The 15,735-nt window shown below is 50.9% G+C and overlaps 2 protein-coding genes across 3 annotated transcripts in view; one reads left to right on the forward strand and one right to left on the reverse strand.

Moving 5' to 3' along the window:
• Nucleotides 1-6,013: 6,013 nt before the first annotated feature.
• On the forward strand, nucleotides 6,014-13,489 carry LOC101323640 (uncharacterized). The gene is given in 8 exon segments (XM_033839220.1): nucleotides 6,014-6,200; nucleotides 7,238-7,454; nucleotides 9,640-9,744; nucleotides 10,770-10,900; nucleotides 11,700-11,785; nucleotides 11,899-11,962; nucleotides 12,407-12,499; nucleotides 13,267-13,489. Coding segments are annotated over 8 exon segments (999 nt in total). The 5' UTR covers nucleotides 6,014-6,091; the 3' UTR covers nucleotides 13,461-13,489.
• The window catches only part of CDK5RAP1 (CDK5RAP1 mitochondrial tRNA methylthiotransferase), a 72,028-nt gene continuing 64,651 nt past the window's right edge, over nucleotides 8,359-15,735 (reverse strand). The window contains exons 14-15 of one of the 2 annotated variants that reach the window (XR_004521993.2): nucleotides 13,036-13,117; nucleotides 8,359-9,420 (exon numbers count right to left, since the gene is read on the reverse strand). The gene's annotated coding sequence lies outside the window, so the exon portion shown is untranslated. Of the gene's footprint in view, nucleotides 9,421-11,359; nucleotides 12,540-13,035; nucleotides 13,118-15,735 lie in introns of those variants that run through there. The other variant, XR_004521992.2, reaches the window with a different exon arrangement.

Here is a 15,735-nt window from a genome sequence, read left to right on the forward strand (position 1 = left end):
AACCTCAGACCATTTTCCTCTCTCCCAGTGAAGACTTGCACTGGAAGTGTGGAAGCCAGCTCTGTAGACTGGCCCTCTCTGCAGTAAATAAACTTGTCTGTGACTCCTGCAGTCTGGAGTGTGTCTTTGTCCCAACTCAGAGGTCATTTTGCCCCTGGCAGGCTTAGGGACTGGACATCCAAGCCACATCTAGGTCATGTTCAGGCACATCTGAGCCAATCTGAGCCATGTCCAAGACATGTCTTGGTGATATCAAAACACACGTGGACAAGGTCCAAGGTTTTGGCCACCTCCCTGAGCGACAGGAATAAAAAAGCCAGTTGCCCCCTCCTGCCTTCCACGTCAGCTTCTAGACCACCTATGGTAGGACAGCCTCTCTGGGGGGTACGCACATTGTGTTGATCTTGGTGATGTGGTGGGTCGGGGGCTCGCTGAACAGTGTGACTCTGGAGGCAGGATTTGAGTTCTGGCCTGGACCCCTCAGTGGTTGCTTGACCCTAAAATATGGCTCCCCGTCTCTGGGCCTCCGCTTCCTTCTCTGTAAAATGGGGAGAATCTTAGTCCCCACCTTGGAGGGCTGTGGTGAGGATGAAATGAGAGAAAATAGTTCCCAGCACGTGGGAGGTGCTCAAACAATGTCATCTGTGGGTGATGTCATTGTCACTCTTGTTACCTGGACTCCGGGATGTTGGGCCTTATCACTGAAGTCCCTTCCCACTTAGACAGCACGTGACTGTCATTGTCTCCCTGGCCCTCCTGATGCCAGCAGGTTCAGGACAGACAATAAGGCCCCTGTCCTCCAGACTCTGGGTCCGTCCCAGCACACAGAGCTCACATCCCATGAGGGGCCCTGCAGGAAGGGACAGGCGGGTGTTTCAGGAAAAGACGCTACACAGCTTCACAGTAAAAACATCCATAAGAACACCTCGCAACGTGGAACGGCAGCCAGGTAGGAGTTTCTCCTACAGGACTCCTACAGGTTAGGCCGAGAGGGACAGGACAAGACGCTGCACGAGGTGCTTACACTGGGGTCAGTGAACACTCGCTGGGCAGTTGCTGAGTGCTGGGCCCTGTGCTGCAGCTCCCCACATGCATCCTCGACCCCCAGCCACGCTTTGTGGTCCACATCCCACATTCCATTATTTTTCTGTATCATATTAAACCTGGGTTTTGAGCCCCCACTCACAAGGGAGCTGAGACAGTCCATCTCCATCTTCTCTGGCTCCCTAGGGTCATGTCACGTTCTATTGTGAGAGTTTCCCAGGAGCCTGGAGAGTAGGGCAGGGCTTCCGGTCCTTGGTCCCATCTGGTGCCGATGAATGGATCTCCGTCCCAGCCCACAGGATCCTGTCAGAGGTGAGCAGCTTGGAGCCCTGGCCACACTGGGGCACTTCCCCAAAACAGCCATGGCCATGGCTCCTGGGTTCCGACCGCCCACAACCTCTTGGGCTTCCTGGAGGGTGGTGAATATATAACCCTGCTTCCTCACCCATTGGGAACAACTCCACACTGGCCCCCACAGCACCCCAGAGGAACTGAGCCCCAGGTGCCCATGGGGACACTTGCTTGATACACACCTTTATGGGCTGTCTCCCTCCCTGCCTCACTTTCCCCCTCTCCTACCAGTGTCTCCTGGCATCACCTCCCCTATCAGCTACCTGCACTCAAATCCTGGTCTGAAGTTCTGTTTCTAGGGAACCCAAACCAAGACAAGTATTTGCTCTGCAGGTACTAGGCCAAGGGTCTTACGGACCTTCACTCACCCAGTGCCTCTCCTATGCTGCTCCCACTTGGCAAGTGAGGAAACAGGTTCTCACAGCTCAACACGACTACCAAGCAGCCCCTATGCATTACCCCGCACCACCTCCCTCTACTCTCTGCTCCCTCATCACTCCCCCAGAGTCTCCACCCCCCGGTAAAGAAGAAGAGAGGTGGTCTTCTGTGCCAGCCCCCTTCCGATTTGCACCCTGAAACACAGGAGCCATCCGTACACCCCTGAGGCAGGAGCCGCAGATCCGGAACTCCAAGATTCCAGCACCTTCCTGGGCTAGGAGAGGGAAAAGTCCTCTGCTTCCCTCTGAGTCTTAGCAGCAGCAGCAAATGAAAAACACCAAGTTATATCTCAGTAACTCTTTCTGCCTTGCAGGAATTATTGTCTTACAGATGAGAACTCAAGTAACACAGAGCTGATGAAGTGGTGGGAACCCAAACCTCACCCACTTGCCCCAGCCTCCCACCTGAATCCACAGCAGGACAGTGACCCAGTTTTCTTTTTTTTTTTTTAATTGGAGTACTGTTGCTTTACAATGTTGTGTTAGGTTCTACTGTACAGCAAAGTGAATCGGCTATATGTATACATATATCCCCTCTTTTTTGGATTTCCTTCCCATTTAGGTCACCACAGAGCATTGAGTAGAGTTCCCTGAGCTATACAGTAGGTTCTCATTAGTTATCTATTTTATACACAGTATCAATAGTGTATATATGTCAATCCCCAACTCCCAATTCATCCCAACCCCCCCTCCCCCTTGGTATCCATATGTTTGTTCTCTGTTCCTCAAAATAACAGTGACAACTAACAGCCTCTATTCCCTGAGGGCTACTCAGTTCCCAGTACAGTACTAGACATTTCCTGTGGGTTAACTTTCCCATTTTATAGATGAATAGACTGGGGCTCAGAGACAGACAATAATGATGTCTTGTACCTCTCTGTGTCCTTCCCAGGGCTTCCCTTTCATGGAGGAGACCCCCAGGAAATCTCCCATCTCTCAGCAGAGATTAGTTCATGAGGTAAACATACAGAATTCATGGTGCTCCAGCCAAAATCTTTCCTCCTATCCTGTTTAGAGAGGCCAGATCTTGGAAGGGAAGGGAGACCTCTGTGCTTCCACCAATATCCTGCACCAGCCCCTAGTGACTCAGATGAGGAAATTAACCCTAGAGCCTTTCTCTGCTCAGGCAGGAGGACAGCACTTGGCAGTATGTTGAGACCCAATTGACAGAAATGAGGGGGACCTGCCAACTTTTAAAGCATCTTCCAACCAAAACGTCCATGATGATGATGCTGAGATCCTAGAATAAGTACATCCCATCTGAAATATGGCACCAAACCATACTAATATCAGCCATTGACTTATTTATTTATTTGATTGCACTGGATCTTAGTTGCGGCTCATGGGCTCCTTAGTTGCGGCTTGCCAGCTCCTTAGTTGTGGCTTGTGAACTCTTAGTTGCGGCATGCATATGGGATCTAGTCCCCTGACCAGGGATCAAACCCAGGCCCTCTGCACTGGGAGCCCGTAGCTAACGTTGCCCTAGCATTTCCTGCATAGCTGTTGTCTTCCAGAACCAGCCCTTTCATCATCAGCCCTTCTGTGCCATGTTCCAGCCCAAGAATGGAGTTTAACACCTGCCCTAACCACAACTCTGACTGTGAAAGGGAAAGGAATTATCCACAAGGAAAATCTAAAAGCCGCCTAGAGGTGAGTCCTGCCCACCATTGAGATGACTGCGCTGGACAGCAGTTAATGAAGGAGTGGATGCTGACACAGTCAGCTACGTGCACTCACAATGGTGGCGTCAAGATTCTCATGGAAGAGGAGGTCTGCAGAGCAGTTTGGTTGGGAGTGAGGACTTGAGGTCTTGGAGCTGCATTACATAGTAACACCAAATTTCCCTTTCACTGGATGGCCAGTTTCCTCTCTGGGCTCTGATTTCAAATCCCAGTTTTGCCACAGACATGCTGTGTGACCTTGAGTAAATCACTTAACCTCTCTGAGTCTCCATTTTCTCATCTATAAAATGGAAATTAAAATAAGCAACTTTTTTGGAACATCTACATGAATTGCCCCAATGAATGTTCACAATACCAAAAGACATAGATGGATTATTATTCCCATTTTGCAGACATGAAAAGTGAGGCTCAGGAGGGAAAGTAACTGGCCAACATTTATACAGCTACTGAGTGACAGTGGGGATTGAACCCAGACCTGTCTGGCTGCAGAGGCATGGCATGGGTGCCATATATGAAAAGAGCATGGGGAGTGGCCACAATGTGGTCACTGGGCCCCTCCCAGGCCTGCCTCTAGCCCTGCTCTCCTCTACACACACCCCAACATACATCCTAACTCCCTTGGGTCCTGTGACTGCTACATCCTGCAACAGGAGCCTCCTCGGGCCCCTCCTGAGAGCTGGAGGCCCTGCCCCAGGCTCCATAGCACTGATGTGGCTCCTAAGGGAAAGGGCCCACCCCCAAAACCACAAGGCCCCCACCTACTTCCTCCCTGGGGTCTGTTGGCCCAGGACTAGAACCTACCCCTAGACCCCAGTGACTAGCCCCATCAGTTTTGGCCAGAAGCCCCTAGCCTTCCGGTGCCAAGAGGACCCCTCCCTCCTCTGAAGGGCTCCACTGAGCACAAACCAGCCAGGAGGCTGGACTTCCTGCCATGTTTCCACCCACCCGAGCTTCAGAGCTCGGGTTATAAAAGTTGTGCCTTTCTGAGAAGCTAGTGACAGAGCCCCGGGAGAGATTCTGGACAGCCCTATTCTCGGAGAGGTAAGGACAAGGAGGCTAACATGGGCATTTCGCAAATATTTCTTCAGTACCTACAATAATGTGGTGATGTGGTGCATCGATTCTCAGCCAAACTGGGTTCCAACCCAGGCTCTGCAGCCACTACCTGTGTGACCTTGGGCAAGCCATTTCTCCTATCTGTGCTCATTTCCGTAAAATAGGCCTGCTATCAATGACCCCAGACCGTTATGGTAAGGATTCAATAATGCAACAAAGCTTGTAAAGCTCTCGGCATAGAGCCTGCTACATAGTAAGGACTCAAGTAAAAGTCGGGGCCAGTATGATTCAAGACTGGTACGAGATGGAGACAGCTGGGGGACGGTGTGAAGTACTAAGGGCAGGAAGGGAGGAGAGACCTGACTTGGGTGAACTGATTAAGTGCCTAACATGGGCACTGGCTAAACACTGGTTGGATGAGTAGTGGATGAATTTAAGGTCAGCCTGGTAGCAGAATATGAATAGTTAATGCCATGAGTACACATTTCCCAATCCAAAATTCACATCTGCAAATAAACAAGAAACTTTCTTCTTTTTAGGACCCATTTTAATCACTGTTTTGAATTCCTGCCATCAAGCAAAAAAAACTGGATGTTGCTGATTTGAGACGATGCCAGGATGTTCTCAGGCACTCCAGAGTAGGCTCAGCCACTCTGGGGGCTTTGCCCAGAGGCAGCATTTACCCTCTGGGTAGTGTCTTCATGGGCATTGGGGTGGGGATGTGGTGGCTCCTTAATGGGCCCCGCTTACGCTGGCATCTGCCCTGGACGTGTCTGTATCCAGCTGGCCTCTGCCTTGCAGTTCCAAAGGCTGCATCTCCTGGCAGCACACCCTTGCCCACCTGGAGCGCCCCCTGCCTGCAGGCTCTGGGGTCCCAACTATGCCGCTTGGCCACCTGGGCTGAGGCTCAACAGGCAGGAACCAGTACAAACGTACTGTTTGAAATACGGAAGTATTTCCCTACTAGTTGGTAAAGAGCCATGACTTTAAGCCCCCCAGGTGCCTACCCTGGCCACTATGGAGCTTCCCCCAGGACCCCCAACCCTTGTCCTCCTCAGGATTCAGAAACCTCCATGGTTTTAATGTCTCACAATGTCACACAGCCACGTTAACAGCTGTTGGGCACACTGCTTGCTAAGTGCTTTGTGCATATTGAGTGCATTCCCCACAACAATCTATGATTGTCCCCCATTTTACATATGAGAAAACTGAGGCACGGAGAGATCAAGTAACTTGCTCAGGGTCACACAGTCTGGAAGTGGCAAAGCCCAGAATTGAAGAGAGCCCACTTGAGAGGGAAGGACATTTCAGGCAGAAGGAACCGAAAGCACTAATGTGAGATGGTGGGGGTAAGGCTGTGTTCAAGGACTAGCAGATCTAGAGCGAGGGGGAGAAGAGAGGGAAAGAAAGCTGGAGAGATGGCTCTAGGAGAGGCAGAGCTGGGAGAAGCTAGCCAGTGGCTCCCCAGTGAGGTGGCCAGTGGGGTTCCCAGCTCTGTGTCCCCAGGTCCTGGCCAGGAGGATGCTGCTGTTCTGGGGGTCACTGCTATGCTGGGGGCTGCTGCCCCAGGCCCCAGGGGAGGCCCAGCACCTAGTCTTCTTGCGCTTCAGCAAGGATCAGCTGGAAACAGGTAGCTTTTTAAGGGGTGGGTGGCAGGAGGCAGGAACTCAGGGAAGAGCAGGGGTGGAAGGTGATACCACCTCCCTGCTCAAGCCTTTTCCTCTTCTGGCCTCCCCATCACCAGCAGCAGAATTTGCCTTCCTTTGCCCAGAGTTGACCCCATCCTTCCTCTGCTCTAACACTTGCTGTGGCTCCCTAGTACCTTCAGGAGAAGCTCCAAGCTCTTCATCCTGGTTTTCAAGGCCCTGCCTCTCCAGCCTCTTCTACCACCACCTGCCCTGACCGCCCCTATAGACTTTCCAGCCTCCTTCCTTTGCTTGTGCTATTCTTTCTCCCATTCTCAACACAATGGATTCTGATTCACCATTTAAGGCAAAGCTCTAATAGTCCCAGTTTCCCCAGCAGGAGTCTCCTTCCACTGGGTTCCCACAGCCCTTTGGTGAAGCTTCATCTATGGCCTTATCCAAGCGTACTGTACTTGTCCTGTCTGTCTGTCTTTCTGTCTCTCCCTAACTCTTGGCTGTGAGCTATTTTTTATCCATTCACCTCCTTCCCCATTCAACACAGTCCAACCTCACTGATCTTTCTGTTTCATATACTCACCAGGCTCATTACCACCTCAGGGCCTTTGCATGTGCTGTTCCCTCTGTCTACGTTGCTCTCTCCCCAGGTCTTGCAATAGTGGATTTCTCCACTTCATTCAGGTCTCAGCTCAAATGCCTCCCCTTCAGAGAGGCTCTCCCTGACTACCCTATCTAAAGTAGACCTTCCCCCTAGTCATGCTCCAATCCGACTCCATTTTATTTTCAAAAATTGCCTTGCTTGCTTATCTGAGGGCTCAATTGTTTTCTGTGCCCGCCCCCACCCCCCCACCCCTGCTCCTAGAATGAACCCCACGGGCCCTGAGCCCAGAAGAGAGTAAGTGCTTCATAAGTACCTGTTGCTAAATGACTGTCTAAATCGCTGGCTCGGGGCAGGTGCTGGTGGGCCTTTGTTGAACGACTGAATGAAAGGTGAGCCCCACCTTGAGGAGGGCCTTGTCCTCAGACATTTCAGGCCTGCTCTCGAAACACCATGTCCTGGACCGTGTGGCCAGGATCCCTGTGATGGGGGCCACAAGTGAAGGAGTCGCCATCCTGGACCACCTGCCCTTCGTAAGAGAAGGCCTCTCCAAAGAGAGCAGTGGGCTTGATCTGTTGCTGGTCTGGGACCTGCTCCCGGGGCAGAGCTTCCCCCTGCTGGGGGAGCTGCTCCAGTTGGGTGGGTGAGTGGCCTTCTGGCTTTTCTTCCCCCTCAGAAACAGTGTTCTCACCTTGTGGGTGGGTAGGAGGCCCCAGCGTCGTCGGAGCTTTTCTCCAGCCTGGAAAGCCCTCAGCAAGTACATTTTTATTGTCCCTAAACCTCTTGAAGCCACTTGAAATCCTCCAAGGAACAAAGCAGAGTCTCAACCAGGGATCTTAGCCTGGCAGCCCTCCAACCCTCCACATTCAGCTTATACCTGGGTATTGCAAACTCCCATAGTATTTTTTTAATATTTTAGTGACTTGCCAATATATAAAAATCTGGAGTGTTTTAATAAAAATCCAGATTTTCTGATTGTATTAGTTTGCTAGGACTGCCATAAAAAAATACCACAAACTGAGTGGCTTAAACAACAGAAATTCAGGAGACTAGAATTCTGAGATCAAGGCGTTTTCCATGTCTCTCCCCTAGCTTCTGGAGGGTTGCTGGCAGTCTGGTTTTCCTTGGCTTGCAGAATCATCACCTGATCTCTGCCTTCCTCTTCACTTGGCAATCTCCCTGGTTGTGTGTCTCTGTCTGTGTCCAAATTTCCCCTTTTTATAAGGGATTAGGAACTCAATATATGAATTGGGGGACTTCCCTGGTGGTCCAGTGGGTAACACTCCATGCTCCCAATGCAGGGGGCCTGGGTTCGATCCCTGGTCGGGAAACCAGATCCCGCACGCATGCTGCAACTAAGAGTTCGCATGCAGCAACTAAGAGTCTGCATGCTGCAACTAAAAAGCCTGCATGCCGCAACTAAAGATCCCGTGTGCCATAACTAAGACCCAATGTGCCCAAAATATTTATATATATTTATATATTTATATATATATATATATGTATGTATGTGTGTGTGTGTGTGTGTGTGTGTGTATATATATATATATATATATATATATATATATATGGATTGGGGGGGTGGAAGGCAGACACAATTCAACCCCTAATAGCAACTCTCTCTATAACAAAGATCTGGCCACACCTGGCCTGACCTCCCACGTGGCAATCATTGGTGTAGGATCTGTAGTCCCTAAGTCAGTCCCCAGACACCTCCTCCTCCACTCCCTTTACATTACCTGCTTGGCCCTGAAGGCAAATGAGTTGGAGACTTCTGGCAAAATAAGTACCAACATAAATGAATGATATTTATGTAGGTTGGGGCAGGGGTTCCTGCAAGGTCAACTATGTAGCCACAGGTAGGCCTCCGAATCCATCCCCCAGAATGAGGAGGGAGAGCCAGATGGGTCCTAAGATGATAGAGTCCAGAAGAAGTTTTCTGATGGAGGTGAAATGAAATGAAAAGCTAGGGCCTGGGGTGGGTAGGGGTGCTTCCCAGAGAGGCCTGGGAGGAGGGTGCTAGGCCCAGCACCCACACCTGCCCCAGCCCATTCCAAGGCCTAGGACTAGCCACCACTCACCCCTGCCTGTGCATTTGCACCACCTCTACTCACCCATCCTGGCACAGGGCATCAGCTTGGGAGGGCCGTAGGAAAAACCCCACATGGTCCAAGTCATTCTTCAAAAACCTCTGGAAGGTGCCATGGTGGAGGCAGGCATACAGCCTTTGGGGAGCCCAACCCATCCAGGTCTTCCTCCAGCACTGGAACTTGTTGCTGCCCACTCCAGTGGGCACCAGGTAAGTCACCAGCTTGTATCTAATGTTCAAAAAGTACATAAAACTCTGGGTTGCTCTTAGCTCAGGGAGATGCGAGGACCTGAGGCCATCATGGGGAGCAGAAGTTTCACGTCCTCCTTCTTGGATGCTCAGCAGGGCCGGTGGTCCCTGAGTGGAAGGCGGTGGGATCACCAGCCGTCTTGCTCTCTCTGACTCCTGCCTGCTTGCGTCTTTTTTGCAGAACCCTTATATTTGAATTCAGACCTGTTTAATGTGCACGGACAGGTCCTCCACGGTATTCTCCTCATTTTGTAGAGGGTGACACTGACGCCTGGAGAAGGAAAGGGACTTTCCCAGGTCTTCAAGGCTTAGAGGCTGTAACTAGAGCCCAGTGTTCTGCAGCTGGGCTGAGGGTCAGGGAAGGGGTTGTCCCAAAGCAGCCCCCACCCCTCCTGGGGTCTGCCCCTATTCTAGCCAATACAGACACACTCCACAGAGTCACAGGGGCCTTACCAGGCCATACAAACAACACCCCCCAACCCACTCACAGGTTGGTCACAGAAGATGCCAAAGGCCCTGATGTCACCCTACAAATCCTGACTGACAGCTTGCTGCAAGTCACATTGCGAAGCAAACTGTACCTCTCGCTCTAGAGGTGAGTGTGTGCTCTGGGGGCTTCCTCTCCACCTCCCTCGGTTGCCATGCAAGGCTAGCAAAATTCTGCTGCCTATGTCACCAAAAGGGTTACAATAATCCTTTCCACTTGGGCATGTTTCAAAGTCACTTTTTTGTGATGGGGAAACTGAAGCACCAAGTAGGAGAGGGACCTGCCCAGGATCACACAGTGAAATCTGCAGCAGAGGCTGAGATAAAACCCTCTGACTTCCATGTCAGGGGACATGTGCCCCATCTGAGTAAAAGGCAGATGCTTTCATGGGATGATCCAAGGAGGGTCTGGTTCAAGCTCACCTTGGGGTCCACCACGCCTGGACGCCAATCCCACTTACCATCCAGGCAACTTGAGTAAGGGTGTCTGTCCTCTGGGCCTCATCCACAAAGTGTTATGATCAAGTCCCCTACTGCCCTTGGCTGTTATAAGAGTTCACTGCTAATCTAAGAGCTCAGACCGCTCACTAAACTGTGGAAGATGATGCCAACCTGGGGTTGTAAACACAACAGCCAATAAAGGGAGTGATTTGCACATGAAACAGGAATATTCTTACATGCCCCTTAGGAATATGCCCACTGTCTTTTTTTGTGTGTGTGGAAGATGGCATTTTTTGTCTAGCTTCCCTTTTTAATAGAAAAGTGAGCACAAAGAAATATTTTCTTCACCTGGATGTGGGCACAGAGAAATATTTCTCTGCTATACAATAAACATATCATCACCCTTATAATGATGTGCAGTAAAAATGCAGCTTGACCCCTGGCCTGGTGGGGACTGTAGCAAACAGGAGAGGATGTGGCCCATCTCAAGGTCACATCAGCCGCCTGTGAGGATGCTGGCCGAGAGTTTCCAGATCTTTTAGGTTTTCCAAAGTTTGAACCCTGTATTTTTAATGAACTCTTCCAGTTTTTCATTTGAGCCCTCCAGACAACTGCAGGCCCCACCAGCCTGTGACTTCTGGACTCAGTCTTGGGCTGCGGCTTGGAGCCTGCCCAGACATGCTGCCCCTACAGGATCCTGCGGTTCAAAGTCACCAACAACATCTGCATCGGGGTACGGCTGGAGCAGACGGGGAACAAGACCAATGTGGCCTTTGAGGAGTGCCACACCCCACCAGGATACCTGAGCACTGAGGTTCTGGAGCAGTGAGTACCTACCCCCTACCACTCCTGCACCCAGCCCTTCACTGAGCCTCTCCCCAGAGAGTCTCAGTCTTAGGCTGCCTCTCCTCAGCCTAAGCTGTCTAGAGTGACCAAGGGTGTCAGGGACACGGTCATCTCCAAGACCACCAACTGTACACACCACCCATCAGTATCTCCTGCCTTCACATTGAATGTTATGGCCAAAGTGTGCAGCCACGCAGGTCAAACCTTGGCTTGGCTGCTCGCTAACACCAGGAGCCCTGGCCAAGCTATTTGGCTTCCAGGAGCCTCAGTTTTCTCACCAATGAACAGGATCACAGAACTCAGCCAGCACGGGGTGGTTGTGGGGAAGAGATGAGCTAACCCCTGTGAGCTACTTAGCACAGAACCTGCCGCATAAAGTGGCCATTGCTTATGATTCTTAATATACCTAACAAAAAAGCCACCTCCTCCAGGAAGCCTTCCATTAACTTCCACTCTGGGATTTGAAAATCCCAGAGACCTTTATTAGAGAGAGAAATAAAGCAAGAGAGGCATAAAGGGACAATCAGGAAGAAATAAAGTGGCGGAGGGCAAAGTCTAGAAGAGAGAAAGCAAGAATGGGAAACAACAGAAAAGGAAAGGGGAGAAAGAGGAGAGAGGAGAGGAGAGGGACACCAGGCGGGGAAGGAAGCAGCCACCCTGAGCTTCCCTGTTCACAGGCCCACTGGGGCTTTCCTCAGCCCTGCCCTGGACTCCCCTCTCTGGCCTCAGTCTCCCCTTCCATGGTGTCTCAGACCCCACCTGCTCTCCCCGCCTCTAAAATGGACCCCCTCTGGGTGAACAAAGCTCTGGGTTTAGTGACAGATGTCCTGGATGAGGCATTGTCCTTCCTCCTACAGAAGATAGTAAGTTGCTCATTCCCCCCGCCCCACCCCCTGAGAGAGGGGTGTGACCCCATGGGACAGCCCCTTGATCTCGCCCTGACCTCAACAATGACCCCCTCATGCCTTCCCTCCAGGGGTGTCCCCTGGCCACAGCCCTGCTCAACTCGCTGCTGGAAGACCTGTTACACATCACTCTGAGTTCGTAGCTCCCAGCCAAGGAAGGGGCTTATCTGCTGTCCCCCTACTGTGTGCCAGGAACTCTTCTAGGCTCTGGAAATATGATGGGAAATAAAACAGTCAAAGCTTTCCCACGGGGAGCCTACTTCCTAGAGGAGGGGGAAAAGGGCATTATGCCTTATGACCTTGGTAAATCATTTCCCCCCCCCGAGCCTCAGTTCCCCAGTCTGTAAAATGGGATTAATCACAGGCTCACAGAATGGACTGTTGTGATAATACATAAAACCTGGCACAGAGTTATGGCTCAATAAATGCTCATTGTTACAAGAAGCTGAGGCCCAGCCCACAATGAACTTCAAGCTAAGCAGAGAGGGAGAAGAAATTTCTTGCTGCTTCAGTGCCTCTCCATGCCCTTCCCTCCATCCCCCAGGGAGGCTGAGCCCCAGTTCCATTTCCTCATTGCAGCCCCAGCCATCTCCGGCCCGGAAGATTTCCAGCACTATGTCACCAGCACAGAATTCACGGAGGAGGCCATCCTGATGAAAGTCCAGGTGAGCAGCCCCTGGCCAGGGCAGACCCTCTGAGGATGTCCACTGGTCTGGGGGAGAATGGGCACAGAGGAAAATGAGGTGGGGCTTCTCTGGATAGGAGGCAGAGGAGAAGGAGCAAGCGAAGGAAGTGGTGGGCAAAAGAGGAGGAGAGAGGGGAAGGGAGAAGAAAGGGCAGACCAGGCAGGCCCCACCCTCTGGAGCTCACACTGAGCCTGGGAAGTCCCGCTCAACCCTGGAAAGGTGGAGAGGCCACGGGGCTGTATGTCCCACAAGTGAAAATTAGGCTCCAACAAAAGGGCAGATGGGGTGGCTCAGAACAGCAGGACCGCGTGTAACACCCAGCTGGAAGGGACCCCTCAGATGGGGAAACAAAGGCCCAGAGAAGGGATGAGGCTGGCTGCCCCTCTCCTCCATGGGATGGTAGCAGGTGAGTCAGGAGGACAGGAGGATTTGAGTGGATAGGAACGAGGCACTGTTAACAAAGTCACGGAGAAAAGAATGGGGTTACATGAGGGAGAAGCAAAACCCAGCTCCACCTCTTACCATGTATAGGATCTTGAGAAAGTCACTTCACTCCTCTGGGCCTCAGCTTCCTCATCTATCAAATGGTTTCCATCTCGTGGTGCTGTTGCGAGGTCAAAATGAGATTGTGCCTGTAAGTGTTCAGCGCTGTGTCTGGCACATACTGAGCCCTCCATATGTTAGCTGTAACCAGTTTTTGCCTGAGGAGACTGTTCCCTCTGAATTTCTCCTTCCTCCTTCATTTTTCTAAAGCTTATGATCCCTGCAGCCCAGGCCAGAGAGCCCCAAGGCCTGACCACCTGGCCCCCAAGCCCCTCCCAAAGTTAGCCCCGGGCAGCCTGGCAGACCTGGTCTTTTCACTGCAAACCTACAATGACATCCTGTCCTGCCTCTACACCAGCAAGGAGATACATGTGAACCTCCAGGACCCCATGGTGAGTGTTTGAGAAAAGTACATTACTGCTCTACTTTTCACATGAAGAAACCAAGGCCCAGGTGGCATAAGTGCCTTCCTGGGTGGGCCTAGGTAAGTCACTTCCCCTCTCTGGACCTCACCTGGAGAACTCTTATTCAGCTTTCAGAACCCAGTATAGAAGTTCCTTCTTCTGGAAAGACTTCCTTGAACACCCCTTTGTTGTTCCTCTCTTCATAACATTTATGCTGCAAACATGTATTGAAGGCCTACTGTGTGCCATGCCCTGTGCACACAGGGTCCCTGCCCTTTCACAGATCAAAGTCTACTGGAGGAATAGAAACTGAACAAGAAAACAGATAAATAAAATAATGTATCTTATTTATAATAAGCAGAGCAATGGATCAGCAAGTGTGTGGTGGAGGTGAGCGAGCTATCCTGGACACTGTAGTCAGTGAATACATCTCTGAGGAGGTGGCCTGAATGGTGGCAAGGAGGCGCACACACACACACACACACACACACACACAGACACACACACACACACACACACAGACACACACACACACACACACACACACACACACACACACACACACACACACACACACACACACACACACACACACACACACACACAGAAGTCAATGGGAAGAGCAAGTTCCCAGGGTCGATGAGGGCATCACATGAGGGAGAAATACACATAGATCACTGCTCAGAAGCCCCCAGCAGCTCCTCATCGTGCTCTGAATAAAGTCAAGTCTCCTCTCTGCAGCCCCAGGGCCTCGTGAGATCTGGCTCCTGCACACCTCTCTAGCTCTGTCTCTTCACCCACTATGCTCCAGCCACACAGGATGGGCTGATGCTCACCTCAGGGCCTTTGCACATGCCGTCTCCCTGCCTGGAACACTCTTCTCTCCACTGTTGGTCTCTGTGCGAATGTCATCACCTCAGGGAGCTGCTCCCTGACCACCACATGTAAATATCTAAAGTAAGCCTTTTCTCTCTCCCTCACCCAAAACCCTCTCTCTCTTTCTACTCTGCTCCCTTCGAAATACTGATCTCACTGTGTGTATGAGTAAAGTTATATATGCGAAGTTGTATATATACATATACACACATATGTATATTTGTGTGTGTTCATTTATTTAACTTTGTGTGTTCACTGTCTCTCCAGTTTGGGGACGGGGACTATGAACAGTATACTCTCTGAAGGGTACACAGGGTGTGCTCAGTAAACACTGAAATATGAAATCCCAAGATCTATATCTGGAAGAGATCTAATGTTATTGCTCCATTATTAACATGGAGGAACCAAGGCCCAGATAGGGAAAATGACTTTCCCAAGTCACCCAGCAGGTAGGATCAGGACTGGAGCCAGGGCTCCTGCCTCCCCATACTGTTCCCTCCTTTCCACACAGGTGTGGCAGCTCTGAGACTAGAAGTGAACCCTGTGATTCCATGTCTACAGAAATTCTTACACCAGTGGATGAGGGTACATGTGCAAGGGTGTTCTTTGCAGCTTCACTTGTTACCGGGTGAAAAATAAAGTTAACCTAGGTGTCCATCAATAGGGAATTGGTAAAATAAGTCAGGTAATGGCTATATAAGGTGGAATTCTATGCAGCTGTTTAAAAGAAAGGGGTTGTTCTATATGTACTGATGTTGAGAGGAACAAATAAGGTGCAGGACCATCTGGTTAGAATGTTCCCATCTATTCATTCTTCTATGTGTGTAGAAAACAGTCTGTCAGGATATACTCCAAAATGTCAATAGTGGTTACCCCTGAGAATAGGATTTAGGAGAAAAGGGGAAGAAGTGTTGGGATGGACTTTCATTTTTACTGTATACATTTTATAGTGTCTTCTATAATGATTTACGACTTTCAAAAATCAATGGATTGGGGCTTCCCTGGTGGTGCAGTGGTTGAGAGGGCCTGCCGATGCAGGGGACGCGGGTTCGTGCCCTGGTCCGGGAAGATCCCACATGCCGCGAAGCAGCTAGGCCCGTGAGCCATGGCCGCTGAGCCTGTGCTCCGCAGCGGGAGAGGCCACAACAGTGAGCGGCCCGCGTACCGCAAAAAAAAAAAAAAAAAAAAAAAACCACATATGAAAGGCCATAATCCTGATGCCAACCAAGACAACTGTGGCTCAGCCGGGCCTATTAAGACCTCTTCACACAGAGGTCATTAAGAATTTGTCCCTGCCTTATGACCTACAACTGCGATCCCAGCCAAGCCTTGGCCAACCTTGAAAGGGCCCTCTCCTTCAAGAGTCGGCAGGTCAAATCATTTAGAGCTTGGGAACAAG

Source organism: Tursiops truncatus, chromosome 15 (genome assembly GCF_011762595.2).
Source record: "Tursiops truncatus isolate mTurTru1 chromosome 15, mTurTru1.mat.Y, whole genome shotgun sequence".
In the NCBI taxonomy this organism is placed as follows: Eukaryota; Metazoa; Chordata; class Mammalia; order Artiodactyla; family Delphinidae; genus Tursiops; species Tursiops truncatus.